Source organism: Opisthocomus hoazin, chromosome 2 (genome assembly GCF_030867145.1).
Source record: "Opisthocomus hoazin isolate bOpiHoa1 chromosome 2, bOpiHoa1.hap1, whole genome shotgun sequence".
Classification (NCBI taxonomy): domain Eukaryota; kingdom Metazoa; phylum Chordata; class Aves; order Opisthocomiformes; family Opisthocomidae; genus Opisthocomus; species Opisthocomus hoazin.
In genome coordinates, this window is record NC_134415.1 from 111,229,618 (window position 1) to 111,248,543 (window position 18,926).

Below are 18,926 nucleotides of genomic sequence, written 5' to 3' on the forward strand. Positions count from 1 at the left end.
AATGGCTTTGCTTTAATCTGGCTTTTTTCGATATATCTGATGAAATGACGGATGCCTGTTTAGGGAAAAAAAAAACAAAACCAAAACTAACTGAGTTCCATCACATTCTAGTCCAGAATAGTGAGGCTCCAACTTGACTCATATCACGACTAAAAAAAAAATACTACAGCATATAATGTTACTTTTTATAGCTGACAGTGAGTTCCATTAGACTGCAGAAGAGTCTCTGAAGGAAAATGAAAATAGCCTCCCAAGGGAGTGGAAGCCCCACACAGCATAATTTAAATGTGGCAGCTGGGCTGTGGGTGGAAATGGCAGTTTCCATTGAAAATCTGCTGCCAATATACCTCCCATGGCTAGATTTCACAGGGAAATGTGGCAGTTATCCCTCTCTGAAGTTCAACTGCTCAGTTTTGAAGATTCACAGACAGGAAAGGTAGCCAGGGTCAAGGACTGAATAGCCAAAGGTCCAGAATGATGCACTGTCCAAGGACCAAAGAGTAAAATGGAGAAATGGCTGGAAGTAGAAGTGTGTAACAGGAAGGTGGCAAGAAGAGGAACAGATTCTTTAGTTTTTAAAGACGAAAGGCAACTTTTTAGAAAGTGTATGACACTTCAAAGAGTACTTTTAATTTTTTCAATAGTTTGAGGCATTCGATGCTTAACACTTCTGCCTCATTGAAAGTCGATTAGTAATGTGTTAGTCACTTTTAAAAATGGTCCCTATATATTTGGGGCACAGATCTATACTGGGAGCAGTTGTGGCAACATTAGATGTCATCACAGTTAACTTTAAAGTACTTAAGTTTAGATGACTAAGTTCCTTACTGAATAAATTCCCCAATGGTAATATAGAAGTATATAAGCCTGGGAGTCACTATCGCAAGCATATTGACTGTGGTATATCTACACTAAGAAATATGAAGTACCATGAAAAGAATGTTTCCAAAATCACTTCTTTCTAGTTGATGTCTGCATCTACTTGCAACTCTGACTTAGTCATCATCTTGAAAATATGACTCATAAAGACACTTTCCGATTCAGGTACAAAAATCACACCTGGCTACTTTATTGCTCTTTGTTTCGATACAGGCAGTGTGGTACTGTTCTCCATCTTTTTTTTTAATAACTCAGGCTGAAACAATCGTCAGAAAAATGGAAGACCCTTTCTTTTGTTTTCTTTTTTTTTGGAACTCGATCAACCTGTTACGATTCCAAACCTGGTTCCTCTAGAGGAGTCCTTTAATCATGAAACTACCTTTTTCCTCTCTTTCTCTTAAAACACCTCACGTTGTATCTGTTCACAGGCCTGGCTTCAACAGTAGGGACAAAAGGCAGCCTCACCCTAGGCAGTCTTTGCCTGTCCTTTTGGTATGGCTCTGGCTTGGGAAATAACATTATGCCTGGGTCCACTCAGGCTGATGGAGAATCCGAAGCAGTATGTTGCCTACTGAGGTAGCATTCTCATCGCCAGTCCAGGATGCACCACTATCATGACATTTTTCAGCAAAAGTCCAGGATGCACCACTATCACTACATTTTTCAGCGAAAGGGGATGTGACTGCTATGCTGTCTATAGAAATCAGTGCTGTCCCTGCATGTTAGCATGAGCAGAGAACGCCTGCTGTGCCTACTGGACCAGAGGATGCTGCTCTAAGTCCCTGCGCTCTGCAAATCTCCAGCGTTCTGGCATGTAGAGAGCACTGCGCAGCACAGCTTAACTAAGCTGGCAGCACCTCTGGGCATACATAAACAGGTTTTCTATTACAAGTTTGGTCAACTACAGACTCAGGATTTTCGTGGATCCTTCTCATCAGTTTCAGTACCTAAGGTCTACTTAAGTTGTGCTCAAGAAGATTGTGCTTATATTCTGATTTATATGTTGAAACGCTTTTTGTGAACATCATAGATGTAGAAATTTAATGGTGGAAAACTCTTCTCTCTTCTCTAATTAACAGGTAACTGTACTAAATGGAAGGTGGTCCAGCTATCAGAAGAACTTTTAGTGTCCATTTAAGTGTCCTTGAAGGTTTGGAAGGTAGGGATGATAACTTGCATAGGTATGATCTCACTTGAAATGATCTGGTATCATCCAAAGCTATACTGTAACACAGCCAGTAGGTAAATCTTTCCTGACTCTTCATCAGATGATTCTAAATTTCCTTATGGCTTATAAAATAGGAGGCTTGATATCATCTGTGTTTTTCAGACCAGCCAATAAATAGTCATCTTCCTGGGGAGTTGTGGGGTTTTTTTTGTTTTTTGGGGTTTTTTTGCAGAGTTCTGGAGCTACATAATTACAAACTGCCTTGGTGTAAGAGGAATGAAATTCTGTTCCTGCTTACATAAGAGATCAGTTTAATCCACAGTATACATAAAAAGTAAAAAAAAAAAAAATGCTGCTAGGAAATCTAAACTAACTGTGATAGCTCTGTCATGGTTCTACCTGAGCTGTCCACTAGACTAAAATTACTAAATCTGACTGACTGCTATGATTTGCAATGAACAATCAAAATTATAGTAGATAGAAAAAGCTGAATCTTTTCTCTGTTTTGTAGTTTTGCTTAAATGCTGACATTTTAAATAAGTGGTTCCACTTTTAGTCAATGCCATCTTAACTGTTCAGTCCTTCCTCCTACATGCTTTTAATAGCATAACTGGAAGCAGTAAGCTAGACTGCTACGACATGAAGTTAACACAGTAGTCAGAATTTATTTGCATTCTTTCTAAAATGATATTTGTTTTATAACTCTGGCTCAGTTTCTGAGTCCGTCTTTCTCTGTGATCTCTTTAGGTCTCACAAGCTAAGCAAGCCAGGCCACGTCACTTCTGAGTATGTCAGTATTTCCAAGGAACACCTAGGTGCTGCAGAGACAGTGCTATGACTCAGAAAGTAGTGCACTTTCCTCACCAGTAGCACTGAAACAAATCAACCACTGTGGAAGGGACAGAAGACTGTGAAGCTGGTAATACTTTCTGTCACACAGAATTAAAAAGAAAAGCTATGTGTCTGTGTTTTAAGAGCTAGAAATGTTAATTCCAAAGCCCCGCTCAAAATAACATCATGCAATTACATTCTGTCAGAATTATTCCTACATTTTCAGACAGATAAACAATCTTTCCTTTTTTTTCACTTTCCATCCCAAACTGCTATGCACTATAAATGTGTGCTGGTAAAAAGTTGCTATGACCAGTCTTGTGAGTCAATGCACTATTGTCAGCGTACTACAACATCATAAGCAATATGACCTCTGATGTCATTTAAAATCAAATACTTAACATCACAAAATGCACTGAGTCTACTGTGTTAATATCTGTGAAATGTTTTAAGATGAACAGCTGAAAAAGCTTTATGAGCATAAAACACAGTTACTGCAGTAAATTGGCTGCAGAGCAGCCATCCATCTAGTTGGGACTTTTTGCATCTTCTGCTTCCTTTCACAAAGTATGGGATATACAGAGAAATAAGTTTCAAAACCAGCTTTTTTGTTTGGTGGCTAGCGACATGCAAACATCTATAAGATTCATGTCAGAGAATATTCATCATATATGTCATGATATATGACATATCCTCTTGTTGGAGATGACTGTTTGCTTGTCCTCTTCTCCTGAAGTAGTCCTTATGGTCACTAAGAACCAACAAACTGTTAATCCTCATTAATCACCCTAGAAGAAACCATGCCCAAGCAAGACCTACATTAAACAGTGTATCAGTAATTCTAGCACATTATTCTTATTGTCCCTACAAATACTCAGTAACAACACAACATTTGCTAAGCTTTGGATACTATAAGAAAGATGGTCTAAAGCAAAAGGCACTGGAGTAGAATTCAGAGCCATGACTCAACTTCTGTCTGTGACGCAAATTTCTTGTGTGGTAGCAGAGAGTCACAAACTGCTAGTTTACCATGGGAGTGAATGCATTACCGCTCTCAGTTTCTATGAATAGCTGCGCAGTAAAATTCCAACATCCAAGCAAGGTATGTCTGCTCCTCTTCTAATACCTAGGGACATGTAGGCACTAAACACCCAGCAGAATTTAGACACTGTAATCCAGACTGGAGGAAGGGATTTTCTGTAGTGGAGAACTTCTGTTCCTGGAATTAATCAACTTACGCCGCCTTCTTTTTTACAGAAACAGTGAGTAACTCAGTCTTTTGACTAGGAGATGGTCAGAGGAGGAATCACGATCTCAGTCTTAGCCATTATCTAATCTAGAACATACAGAAACTTATGAGAAATTTGTGTTTAATATCCTCTTTTGTCAGAGGTAACCGAAGCTTCATTTTACACCTCTCAGAAGACTGTTTGAGGTTTTGTAGTAATCTGGGTTGACAGTGCCCACTTCTCTAATACTTCTTGCAAAAGCAAACATTTACATGTTCTTTGCTACCGGTGGAGGATTCATTCCATTCCTCTCTAATATGAGTGTCTGTCTTCTATGTGAAGTGCTTGTGCTGGGACTGGAAATAGGTTTCTTACCTCTCCAAGTGACTGCTCAAAGTTACAAAACTATATCTTTCTCTCTTCCTTTTGGATATATTATTGTCTATAAAATAAGAACAGATCAAGAAAAGAGAATACAAGCACCCTGACAACTTCTTTATAGACAACGCAAGTTCCCAGAAGATGGGAGTAATGTGTCCTAACTCCTATTGACAAAGAATAAAATAATTGGTGAGTGCCACGTTTGTATAGATCACAAATTGGAGGACCTGAAAAACACTTGCCACACTGAAACAAGAAGATAAGAGATTAGAGATGTACTAACGATGCTAAGTATTTAGTATGACATAGGTATTAAGGTGCCCAAATAAATGTTTCCTGGCAAAACACCAGAAATTTGGACAAGCTTAACGTTAAAAGCATAGTTCCTTCAACTTCAGAGTTAGACAAAATGTAAAGTAAGGATGACGAAGGCCCACATTTTGGACTGGGTGACTTAAAGGAGAAGTTGAATGCACGCCAGTTTTTACCTTTAGCCTTTATTCTGAGCACTTATTCCCCATTCACGGAGTATAAGTAAGATTTTCTCCTGGAGACATTATGAGGGTTAAAAACAGTAGTAGGTGCGTATCATTGGTGAATTTGTTTCATGAGTGCCAGCTGGACAGAAAGCATTCATCCACTACTTGTTCATCCAATTTAGTGGCCTGCTTGTAACTTTAAATAAAAAACTTCATGGTGGAGAAATTCTGTCCCAGCCCCAGAAAGCTGAACTTAAACCAGCTGTTTTAAATGGCTGGTATTGGCATTGAAAGCCAATCATATCCTGTCCTGTCTCGTTTGGCTTTTAGTATTACAAATTTTACCATGAATCATAGATTTAAGACACAGGCCTAACTTCAATCACAGGAATATTTTCTCTTAGGCATTATACCCTTTCTCCACTCTTCCATGCATGCTTACAGTGTGGCACTGCTGGTTCTTGCAAATAATGAAAGGACGTTAGGTTCTGCAATCCCTCTTCATGTAAACAGTAAGCCTCAAGATTCGCTTGGGAAGGTGATCCAGGTGAGTAGCCAGGAAACTAACTTGGTAGGTCCACTCCTCTGGTTGAAGTTATCACCATTTACAGTGTCTGAGGCTGTATAGTGCTGAGGCCATCTCCAGGAGCTATCTATGCCCTGGCCATTTGATTCTGTACTGTGGATGTATTTATTTAGATTTATTATTGTTGTCAAAGATGGCTCAGGAGTACCTCTCCTTTCCCTGTCCTGAGCCGACACCACTAGAAGCAGTACTTCATATCAACCACTAATAAGAAGTGATGTCTTTGAAAGGGCTGTCTCAACTTATTGCAAAACTTTAATAGAAGTTTTTAAAGACACATCACAGTGTATTTTTAGGGCAAAATACCCCACGAAACTATTCTTTTTTTCTCTTTTTTCCTACAACCTTGTTTTTGCTTTCTCAATTCTTAACTTTTTGGTGCCTCATTTGTCTCCTGTTTCTACATACACATCTACATGGATTTTTCTGCTAGCATGGTCCATGATTTAGAACACGCGGAAGGCAGATGGACCTTGGTTCAGATCATTTTCACTGAGGTGGAGAATATGGTGCAGAGCAACACTATTCTCTGATGGCATGGGTGCCAGCTATGGATAAAACTTTTTTGAAGTCATCTGTGTTATTTGTGTTGGCATGGACACTGGAGCAAGGAATAAGATTGGGTTCCCTGTCTATCCAGCTGCCAGTATTCACCAGTAAATTCTTCTCCAAAGCCCTGACCTGGGATGCGCCAACCCACAGGTCATTTTTCATCTGCACACACAGTAGCTATGCTGCTGCTCAGAAGAACTGTTGGCAGGAGGATGCAGGCAGCTCCTGCTGCATGTACAGCAGGCAGCTCCACAGTACCCTAAACTCAGTGCACAACGGTGCTCATGGATTTTCTGGTTTAGTGTAAGGCTAATAACCATGACAGCATGATCACTAAAATACACATTAATAAACATATGTCTTAAATACTCCTCACTTTTTTAAACCTCAGAATCTGTATTTTTACAGAAATGTTGTAGAAATAATTCACAAAATATGAAATAGTGAGACTAGAGTTGACTCTAAATGTAAAATTGTCTTATCATTACAAATCAATTAAATTTGCTCTATCCTCCAGAAAAATGTTTTGATCCAAAAGGCACTGAAATGTAAGGTTAGACTTCCTCTGACATCAACAGTCATTTGTCAGGTCTTTATTTAAATATCAGATAAATATCAGAGACAGAGTTTTGGGCCTCATGTTTGTAATGATCCCCCACATCTGCTTCTGTCTTTACACCTCAAGATGCCTGAAATTCTCTTTCTGTTTACAAGTGGGGAAACAGAGGCACAGAGAGATGGAATGTCTTGCCTATCATGTGCAAATCAACTCTGAAGATCCTCTTTTCCATTATGAAAAGCAGAGATTATTCAACCTCAAACAATTTATTTCTCTCCTAAGAGAACACAATGCTCTCAGCAAAGCTACCAGGCAAACCAAATAATTTCCCATAGGCAAAGGAAAAATGTGTATAGCTACTTCCAGGATCTTGTTGGGGAAATTATCTCCCCACTGTTACTGGTTGTTCTATTCTTTCTTCTTTCTTTTTTTTTTTTTTTTTGTATTTCTTTCTCATGCTCATGCTTTCTGCATAGTCTTAATTTATTTTGCGGCTGATGGCAACATTTCCAGACAGATCCTTCCACAGAAAACACTGTGGCTTTAAGTGGAGTGCTGCATGAGAAATATGCCCAGGACCTGCCATTTGAAAGAAAATGAGCATATAATTTCAGCAATATAGAAGCCTGGGGACCCACTGCAGAAAATGCATCCCAAATTTGCTGTTTGCTGTTGCCGCACAGTTGGGTCAGCACTCTCCATGCTCCTGCCTCTGATTTTACTCCCACTCCCCACCCCCCCAACCCTTTATTAGGCTAGTACTCCTGGCACATGCAGATCCTGCAACTTGGTACCCCTGAAATTGCTATTCCCAGTCCAGATGGTGGTTGGAGGTATTGAGCTGTGGTTCCTTTGTGCAGTCACCTCTAGACAATGGCCACTAGCATGCAGAGGCACATGCCAGTTGCTGGTGTATATTTGGTTGACGTTTCAGACCCAACTTTGCACCTTTCTAATCATTAATCAACAATCAGACAAAGGATATATTGCTGAATCCAGACAGCAGCCAATACAGAACTCTAATACATTATGGATTCTCTGTCAGCACATTTATTTATTGTTTGCAGTGTTCTGTTTGAAAATCCCTATGCTCTTTCACTTTATTTATTTATTTACTTATTTACTTCTTTCTCTTTAGATGGATTTAACAAAGCAGTGAAGCTTCATTTATTAACATGTTTTACAAACCCTGAATGGTAGATTACTTTTTATAAAACACATTGATAATATTATTCTTGGTATTTACCACAACTTACCAAAACCTTTAGCAAATATACCATTAAATGAAATAGAATTAAACTGCACAGGCAGTGTCAGAATATGGTTTTTCCTCAGGTAAATATCCAATAAATCATTTTATCATTATTTAACACTACAATAAAGGTTGACTGTCAGCTTTAAGAGAAATGAATATACATTTGTCTATACTTCCGGTATTCAGTGGGATTTTTCACTGTACCATAAAAGCAAGCAACAATAAGAACCTTACTGTTCTGTGGTTAGGCTTTAACACCAATGCATCAGTGGACCTCGGGTTCTGCACAGCATGCAACCATGCTCTGTTATCAAATTAATGTTAAAATATGTATGTCCTGGCTTCTGATTTATAATATCATTGACAAATAGTAAAAAGGACAGGTATGCCATAAAGTTTATGGATGGAGTGATGGCATGCACAATGATGTCTCATAAAGAATAAAGGGGAAATAGTTATTTATTCTTGTGGATTCAAGAACTAAAATACAGATAGACTGCCTGCGTGCACAGAATTTTTCATAAATATCCCACAGTGCACCCTGTTGTACAGCAGCCATACATTAATTAGAGCATTCAGCAGACACTGCAATGTGTTACACTCACCCAAGTGAATCTTCATTTTTCACATGCAGGGCCTTACTAATTAAAATCAGCTTTGCAATTAAATGTGGAAAATTGTGTTAAACTTTCAAGCGTGGTTTAGAAAAAATGTATTTATTTTTAGGGTATTTTATTTTGATGCAAATGAATTCTCCATCAAAGTGAGACCAGTAAAAGGGAGGTATGAGGATTTCACTTTTTTGTATTATAGATGCTCCTCTCAGTTGCAAGTTGCAATGCTCCACTATCTCTCTGCCAGTACCTGGCCCTGTTCCAATGCTTTTAGTGAGTGCTATCTGTCAAGGCATGAATAATACAGCCCCTAGGCTGTCGGCAGAATCCAAATGAGGCATACATCAGGAAGCAAGCACTCGACTTTAGCTCCAGAACATGCTCCTGTGAAGACAGGCAATTATTCACCCACGGCTGCAGCCATGGCAATCAAACTGGTGGGTGAAAAGGTATATGAAATGAAAAAATTTGAATAAGAAATATGGCACAACGAGCCACAGAAATCCAATAATTTTCTAATAAGAGAGAGGCATTTGAGTATTTTAATTTCAAAGTTTGGGAGCCTGAATTATTTCAGTCACTCTGTTCTAAAATATAGACAAGCAAACTACAGTACATAATGCCAAGGCAGTACAAGGGTATGTAGGGTTTTCCTAATCAAAAGATAACGCTGAACTCCAAGGTATTTCTAAATTCAAGTAAATCTGTTGTATCAAGTGACAAATCTCATGCTTAAAAATTAAAAGATGGTCAAAACAATTCTATCTATATAATGTAAAAGAAACAGAGACAGGCTAGTAAAGCAACAAAGAACTGACTGACATTGAGAAATTTGGTGGTAAATTAAAATGCAATATATTTTATAAGGTTAGGGACAATTCATTCATTATAGATCCAAACATTATTTTATGATCCCTCTTCATTTCTGAGACTTTTTTTTTTTTGCAAGACATCATATCAGTGATTAACGAAAAAAATCCCTTACAAATGCAGTATGAACTGAAGAAAAGGCAAGCAAAATTCCTTGGTAGATGAAATGCTTACGTTGGTTTATTTTATTTGGATTCTTATTTTCAGCAATCAAACTGAAATTTACGATATAGTGAGAGCTTTATCAGTATTTCCATTTTTACATCTGAAGGGTTTATCATTTGGCCTCAACAATTCATCCCTCACTGCATATTTGATGCATATTGTTTCAGACTAAGATTGTGGTTTGCTTTAATATCTATACAATGGGTTTATCTGCTTTCAAATACGCACTGATACATGCATTAAAAGAATCCTAAATTAATAGACATAGTGCCACACTAACAGCTTAAGATTCTTTTTATGTCACTTATTTGTTAGAATGCGTTTCATTCTGAAGCGTGTGGTATTTGGCAAGTGATTAATCCATTACAGAATCTAATTGCTTTTGTTACGTGACAAAAAAATTAAACTATGAAGTTAAGAAGCTTTTAATAGGTCATCACATGTAATCAGTATTTTTTTAATAGAATCTAGTTAGGATTTTTACAATGTGTCTACATACCTATTTACATGGCAAACCATAGGCATCTATCTGGTATATCATGTGTTTAAAAAAACCCCAGCTAAATGCATAGCAACACAGTAGGGTGTATTATTTCTAAAGCCGTCATTCACACCTACTCAGCAAATAACATAGGCGTGTTTGCACTCAGTTACTCTAGGGTAAATATGGGATTTACACCTGCAGAACTTAGACCAGAAACTGGACTCAACTCCTGTTGTCTTTAACCTTGGTTAACACAACTGGCAAAAGTCCTACTAATTGCAATGAAAGAACACTCAAATCCATGTTTTTCTTCAGATGCTTAGCCGACAGACATTCTGAAAACAGCATTCTGGGAACACTCTCCTGGTGAGGTCTGAGTAACTGCTATATACACAGGTGGGTTATTTACACCTAAAAGTATCCAGGGATCTGGACCAAGCTTATTGCTCAAAATTAACTCACAGCTCTGAACATATAAGAGTACTGCTCATCACGACGCTGCTGTCCACAACGGACGTGAAGAGCCACCAAGTAAATAAAATAAATGGTATCAGGAGCAGACTCCAGGGAGAGGGTCTGGTTTTCACTCCTGATATTTGAAATCTTTTCTGGTCTCCACCAGTACCTGAATGTGTCTATGACTTATTTTTTGGTTTTATTTTTGTTTTCACATCTTTCAAAAGCTTTGTCTTTCTTTTTATTTTTTAGGACCTAATGCTGCAAAGATACGTGCATTTTTTCAACCACACGATGTGTGAGTAGTTCAGCTGGCCTCAGGTGACAGGAAACATAAACAGGTACTGAAGTCCTACCTGCGTAAACTCTAACATCTAGGCACTGCCTCATGCTGTGCAACATAGACAGTGCTAGAGGGTTTCTAGGTATTAGTGAAACACAAAAAAAGAGAGATGAGTCTGCTCTGAAGAGGGCAGACACACCACCCAACTCTGGGCACTTACCCTCAGCGCCTGAACTGGGATGCTAATCTTTGTGAACTTCCTCTGCAGTCACTGGAGAGAGGTGCTTTTGCTGACCTAATTCTAGAGATCCTAGCATCCTGCCCTGAAGTGCCCTGCAGAGCAGCCTGTCCGTCTTAGCTGTCTGTTAGCATGTCCAACTAGCAAGCTACAATTCAGCACCAAGCTTAAGAGCTGAGAGCAAAGTACCAACTCAGTCACACAAGATTTCACTTCAGACTAAGACCTGACACAAAGAAAAAATCAAAAAGGTGGAAACGATACAAAAAGCTGTTACCATTACCACTGTTGCCCTAACTAGTACCGGTCTTGTGTTTTGCTACACCTCAAAGGAAACATCACTGACACACAAGGCCTGCTTGTTTCCCTAGCTAACCCTAACAACGCAGCTCGTTCATGATTAAAAACACAACTGGAGTACAAACATATGATAAAACTCTCCTTTAACTTCTACCTGATATTTCATCAGCAGAACATTTCACCTGTCTGAGAATTTTAAAGGATCTGTTTATTTCAGTTCATGTTTAATGTAGTATCTGAACATGGATTTCACTGTCACACTGGCATTACAATCATAAAACTATAACAACCCCCCCCCTCCCCGCCCCAAAATTCCAGAGACTTCACGATGTTACAGAAGAAACAGAATTCTGGAGAGCTCTGACTACATCTAGTGGAAGCAAACACATTTCATTCCTAATAATGAGCCAGTCTGGTATTGTGAATGGAAAGGTCTTAACCTCATTAAAATGCTCTGTAGGTCTAAACGGAATTGAGTTAGGCATCAGCTGAGATATGCAATTCCCTGAACACATCAAATTTTTAAGACAGTCTGATTTCCTTGGAAGAAATGTTTGCGCGTCTTTCCCACCCAAATAGTAAACAGAAAAAAGAAAAAGATAAATTCCTTCATATTCTTTCAGAAACTTCAATTTACTATGTGTTGGTTGGACTAGATAAAGAAATTACTGGTTTTTAAAAAACTAGGTACGTACATTGTAAATCTCGATAAAGAACTTTGTGTTTCTATACACTAAACAAGACATATATGTTAAATATATTTTGGTTAATGGGTTGGCAATCAGGGTGGCAAGAAAACATTAAAAACCCACAAAGTCTTTAGCAAGTAGAAAAAAAATGAATTTTTGATGTATTTCCAATTTTTATTCTTTGTGCATCCGCCCAAAATTTCATTTAATTAACATCTCTAAGCTTCAGTCTGTTCATGTACTGACATACCAGAATCATGTCGGGAAAGCAAAATATGGACTTAATGTCTCAAAACTACATGTAATCTTTCCCAATCTCACATCTATTCCTCCCCCCTCCCCAAAAAGGGTGATTTTACACAAACACAGACACACAGATCAAAGTTAGAGTAATTCAAAAGAAATGTTAGACTCTTCTTATTAAGCTAAAGAGATTCTTTCTGTGTCTTTGAAGACTTTTGTTTTTGAAATCTGCATGAAATCTCATGAAGTGTAAAGAAATGTATGTAGTCACAATCTTGTAACTAGAAAGAAGATTATAATCATGTCATTTAACTGTTGACTGCTCATGAAATTTCTGAGGGAAAAGAAAGATTTGGTGCCATTCATTACTGGTGAGGCTTGTATTTACACGATGAAAATCGAGAAATGAAAATCATGGTTTGAAATGAAAAGTCACAAGTGAAGTTCAGAGGAATTTAAGAGAAATTCTTTAAGAAGAATTTAACAATAATTATTTTGGCTACTTCTCCTAAATCAGTCTTGCAATCTAACCAAATCCTTCAAATAACCATAAAAATATTACCACTTTTATGAGTGAAAAAAAATTAGGAAATTTGGATATAATTATTTTATGCTTTGTATTTTTAAAAAGTAATTCAAAAGCATTTTAGTATCAGGCACATCACCTTGTTCTACTTCTGCAAGCATTTTCTGGACTTGTCCCTAAGTTTCATTCACTGATAAGAAAAACGGCACATGAGTGGACTGAGTGGCACCAACTGGACTGACGCCACTGTTGGCATCTTTTCCCATTTCAAATAAATGCCTTAACCACAAACGTATAATTTCAAATTAATTCACAAAAACCATATGCCCTCATTACAAAGCAGTTATCAGATTTGGTGTGAAATATGTGTTCTTATAAACAAAAGTGCTTTAATACCTGAAGTTTGAGGAGAATTTAACACTAGTTTGAATACCTCTCTCTATTCCAAAGAGAGATGGCCACAACATCAGCCATTTTTTCTCCTACAATGGGCTGCTGTATAAAATATATTAAATGAAATGCACAACACATGAGAAAAATTCATGTATTCTAGAGCTATTAAATTTTCAAAGTATTGCACAAGAAATTAATGGACAGATGATTCAGGAAAGAAATGCTGTTTATACAGATGTACAACACTATTGACATCGCAGTCACAGAAATGTGAAGATCGAGCTCTAAATTAACTTGAAGCACATGTAGCATGTGTAACACCTGCTACCTTGATATATTATTAACATGAAACAGCTAAAAACATTTTCTTAAAGAAGACATCTCCATATACCATGGTTTATAAACTGAAGTAAAGGTATTTATAACTATAATACAACATACCAACGCTGAAGTCATTCATATTATCACTGATTTGTTGTCTCCGACTTTGACCTTTGAATCTAACCTAATCATCGAACTTCAAATGTTCAGAAGCTCCTTTTCATTCACTTATAAAATACATTAAAGAATAGAAGTTACAGTGGCACCAAGATGTCAGTAGGGCCAAATTTTAATCTGCAACACATGAGCAAGAGAACCGTATGCAAAAATTGAGAGAAGATTGACAATGAGAACAGGTTTCCACAGGAAAAATGTGAGTTACATTTTGTGTGACATTCAGAAAGGAAAAAAATCAGTGAATCTGCATGGCTTCTAGAATGCCTAATTGCTAATTTTTATCATTGTTTAGCTTATCAAGGTCATGCCAGCTAACTTGTTTACCAAATCCCCTCACTAAATAATGAAAAATTACAGATATTACCTTCTATGCCTTGCATATTTGCCACTAACATGACCACTGCCATCACAGCCAGGCGTGGGACAGCTGCAAAAGAGAGAGAATTAATTATATAGGTGCTGGTGTGCTGCAGAAAGATTATACTAAAAGCAGGCAGTGGGTATTACACAGATGGAGGGCAACAAAGACAGAAAGAGAAATCAAATAACTGAATGGAAAAAAAAGAGGGGATGCTTTTTATTAGCAAGTCTCAAGGGAATTAATTTCATCAGTGCAGCAGGGCATGAGCAAACCACCAATGAACTTCAAAGTGCATTATATCCATTAAAAGGCATGAATTTTCTAAATTGCTAATGGGGATACATTTTACACTCACAGCACTAACCTGAACAGCTCTTGTATGGCTGGTTCCACGGGAACTGCAGAGAGATGGAAAATATATAAAAATTTATCATCTATTACAAGTACCCCTCTTCTACAGAAAATTACCAGAAAGGTTGTGTAAAAGCAAGGGTCAGAATGAATCGTGCAAAAAGATTCTGGAGGATGAAGGTCACCCTGAGTGGGGGCCTTGAGTGATTTACTGAAGCAAGAGACGTACCTCGAACACCTTTGGAGCGTGTGCGATGGCGCTTCTCGTCTGCATCCACCTCCATCTGGGAATAGATTAGCAGGCAGTCAATGTTCTTATCCTGCATGCACAGACTATCAATGCACAGACTGATACAGTCTCTCACACAATTTATTGCCACTATTTTAATTCCATTTTATCCTGTAAGGGAAAGTCCACCTTACAGGGGATTTTTAGGATCTTTATGTTTATTTAAAAACAGAAAATGTAGTAATTTCTGCTTTAATCAGTCTGTTTGCATTCCCTGCTTTCATAGCGAATTGTGTGCACCTAGGTGCTGGTTCCTCTTTTCGAAGTGACGTTTCTGACATAAAACCCTGGTTACTCCCATATATTTTGAAACAAGGACTCAATAGATTTCTATACAATTTAAAACTAAGGGCGAGGAGTCGCACACCACAGATCGCTTTCTAACCAAACAGTTTACAGTGTGAAAGAGAGAAAGAATAATGGCTGAAAAGGAGATAAAGAGTCATCACTAGAATTGCAACGATTTCATGTTATTTAATATGGCATTATGACCTTTGCCAATGTATTTCATTGTCTAGATGTGTTTTTCAAGTTTCAGGAATCTGCTCACTTGCTACATACAGATAAATCTTTACCTTCATTTTATAAACAGCATGCCTATCCGATGCAGCTCTCTACGCAGTAATAAATACACAGCAATCTTAAATCTTTAAAAGACAGGGGCAGGGCTGCAAATTAGACCTCAGAAAGTACCATAAACACTGACCCATAAGAGTTACCAAAAGGCAACATGGTTTCTTCTGATCTTTCCACATACTATTGTCATCAGACTTTCAAAGGTAAACTGCATACGCTAGCTAGAGTTTACGATTTTGTATAACACAAGCAGATTGTACTGAAATATGCTGAGAGACTGCATCAGGGAAAGTACATGCAGTATCTGTATCATCAGCTCCTTTGGATGTGAAAGAATGGGATGTCAAGATGGATCTGCAGCGGTTCATATATTGAGATGATATTGTAAAGGTCAGGAAGCACAGAAATCGACCATGGGGCTCTAGTCCCCCCCGAAAAATAATCAATCATTGGTTTATAGCACTAACCTTGGACTGATACTTGGGAAGAATGTCACATATCTCATGCAAAAACATGGAAACGGGTCCAAGTGACTTGCAGTTAAACCTTTAATTACCTAGCTTTCTAAGGTCAGTACCCTGACACAAACCACGTGGGAAGTAACTAACGAGAAAGAAATCAAGGGATTATTTTACAGTTCTCCCTCAACTCACTACATCAGAAGGAAAGAGTCAGCACAACAAAACTGGTGGGTGATAGGGATTTGGTGGAAATAAAGGCCACTCTCACAAGGCTCTGTGCTACTGATGTAGTTCTGTTTCTTGGCAGTCGACATCTGGTTCCCAGTAGTATGATTTATCCCACACTGAAGGGATGATCTTCTAAAACAAAGAGATGGCATGAAATCTAATACAGCACCAGCCTCTATTAGAGGGCTTCAGTGCAGTCTTCTGATGGGGACCTTCACATCACTTTGAGTGTGTTTCATTTTTAACTTAAGACACCTACGTATAGCTGTGTGCATATACACTAGGTGCATAAGCTTCCATCATCGTCAGCCAGTGGTGCCACCTGAGATGCCGTAAGGCATCCCATCAAGCCTTCAATTGTCCATGCATAAACGTACAGAAGGGTACAGGTAGGTCCTCTGTTTTATCTGCCAACCCTGTGTAGGTGTTTCAGATATCCTCTGGCATCAGAAATGGCACCAGCTGCCTATGCCTAGCTAACTGAACTTGACCCTAGTTAACATAGCCACCAAAGCTTGAGGAACAATTCCTCTGATCAGCTACTAAGTGCTACTTAAGGCTGGACAAAATCAGTCTCAAGGCACGTTTGTCCATACTGTCTAACCTTCCACTGACTACAGCATGAGACACTTCACATGTCTGTAGACACACACTACAGGCACTTATCTGTGTGATATAGGGGCACATATCTAGAGCTTCTCTTTGTAGCCAGGTTAAGAATTTCTTCTCTTCCTAATGCCTTGCTCTTTGCTTTCATATGTAATCTTTTAGGTGTCTCTTCTTACATGCCAGGCTAAAACTAACTTTAGCCAGTCTGTCCTCGATGTCCACACGTTCTCTTTTGGAACGGTGACTCAGTATTTAGCAGGACTGTAATGTAAAGGTCATGAATAAAGTAGGACTACGGAGGTGAACTCCTTCTGAGTCACTGAGGTCCACATTTCCTTTTTCTGCATGTGAAAATTGTGAGGAAGTCTGCGTTTGTGTGAGATTAATGGCGTCAGGAGCAGAATTCTGTTCCTGGGCATGGAAATGCCAGAGGTGCGTCTGGGGACTGCTATGGTAGGCTGACAGGTGACCGTACTTCCATAAAACTGATGTGCACCTCATGTAGAATTTCAGGAAATTGCTGGATCACAGCATCCAGCATTGCATACGTGGAGGGGTGAAGGCTGATGGTTTGACACGACAAAGTCTTCAAGATCTGTGAGTGAGTGTGACTGGGTGTCACAGTTTAGCGTCTATCACAGAATGGCAGGGGTTGGAATGGACTTCTGGGGATCATGTAGTCTAGCCCCCTACACGTTGAGTTCACGCCCTGACTGGCTTCTCAGCTCCTAAGAGTTGATATGCATTTGAAGCTTTTCAAGTTGCCATATAAAAGCACAGAACAGTATCTCTGGAATATAAAAATGACCCACTAGATATAATCTTTTCATTTTACTAATAAGAATACCGTACATTGTGCTATTCTGTAACTCCTGTAATGCTTGACAGGAGACCAGAAGTGAAGTTACGTGATCAACTGTAAGCTCAACATTAGCTGGCAATGTGCGCTTACAGCCCAGAAGGCCAACTGTATCCTGGGCTGCATCAAGAGAAGCGTGGCAAGCAGGTTGAGGGAGGTGATTCTGCCCCTTTACTCTGCTCTCGTGAGACCCCACCGGGAGTACTACATCCAGCTCTGGAGCCCCCAACGTAAGAAGGACATGGAATATGTTCGAGCAGGTCCAGAGGAGGGCCACAAAGATGATCAGAGGGTTGGAGTATCTCCCCTGTGAGGACAGGCTGAGGGAGTTTGGGCTGTTTAGCCTGGAGAAGAGAAGGATGCAGGGTGGCCTTAGAATAGCCTTCCAGTACCTGAAGGGGCCTACAGGAAGGATGGAGAGGGACTTTTCACAAGGTTGTGTAGTGATAGGACAAGGGGGAATGGCTGTAAACCAAAAGAGGGCAGATTTAGATTAGATGTTAGGAAGAAATTCTTCACCATGAGGGTGGTGAGGCACTGGAACAGGTTGCCCAGAGAAGCTGTGGCTGCCCCCTCCCTGGAAGTGTTCAAGGCCAGGCTGGATGGAGCTCTGAGCAACCTGGTCTGGTGGAAGATGTCCCTGCTCACGGAAGGGGGGTTGGAACCAGACGATCTCTGAGGTCCTTTCCAACCCTTACCATTCCACGATTCTATGGTTCTGTGATCTTCAGCCTAGTACATTTTTTTAAAAAGTTTGGAAAACATTATCTAGCATCATTTGTCACTACTGAAAAATATGCTGAAATAACTATTATGATCTTAACCTGGAAATATTGCCCCAGTTGTTACGACAGTCTGTGTAAATTCAGAAGGGGCAAATTACAAAAAAGATTTGCCTGTCTTTCTAAACCAAAGTAAGCACTTAAATTCAAGAATGTTTTGAGTACACTTTTAACTACACTAACAGTCAAAAAAGAAATCACTAAGCTAGAAAAGCCCCTATAGTATCCACACAATCCAGATCCAGAAGCAGGTCAAAGAAGTGAAAAAATATTTTAAAAGCTGCAGGCATGCACTGTTGCTTTAAATTTTGTTGGGTATCCCATGTACCCTGATGCTTCTCCAGAAAGGCACAGATCTACCTGCCTTTGTCTATGACCTAGATGCCCTGTCATGTAGGAGAACTTGTGTCTTGGATGCTCTAGGACACGTCAAAAGATGATACGTGCCTATGTTCGGCCAGTAGAATCTTGCTTTGACTTTATACCCTTACTCACAGATCTTGAAGACTTTGTCATGTCAAACCATCAGCCTTCATTCCTCCACGTATGCAATGCTGGATGCTGTGATCCAGCAATTTCCTGAAATTCTACATGAGGTGCACATCAGTTTTATGGAAGTACGGTCACCTGTCAGCCTACCATAGCAGTCCCCAGACGCACCTCTGGCATTTCCATGCCCAGGAACAGAATTCTGCTCCTGACGCCATTAATCTCACACAAACGCAGACTTCC

At 39.1% G+C, this 18,926-nt stretch overlaps 1 protein-coding gene across 17 annotated transcripts in view; it reads right to left on the bottom strand.

The window, feature by feature from the left end:
• The window catches only part of MYT1L (myelin transcription factor 1 like), a 324,171-nt gene that overhangs the window by 122,458 nt on the left and 182,787 nt on the right, over nt 1-18,926 (bottom strand). For all 17 annotated transcript variants that reach the window (XM_075414772.1, XM_075414771.1, XM_075414773.1 and 14 more), the window contains 3 exons: nt 14,620-14,674; nt 14,404-14,437; nt 14,043-14,105 (listed from right to left, as the gene is read on the bottom strand). In XM_075414772.1, coding sequence (XP_075270887.1) covers nt 14,043-14,105; nt 14,404-14,437; nt 14,620-14,674 — 152 coding nt within the window. The remainder of the gene's footprint in view (nt 1-14,042; nt 14,106-14,403; nt 14,438-14,619; nt 14,675-18,926) is intronic.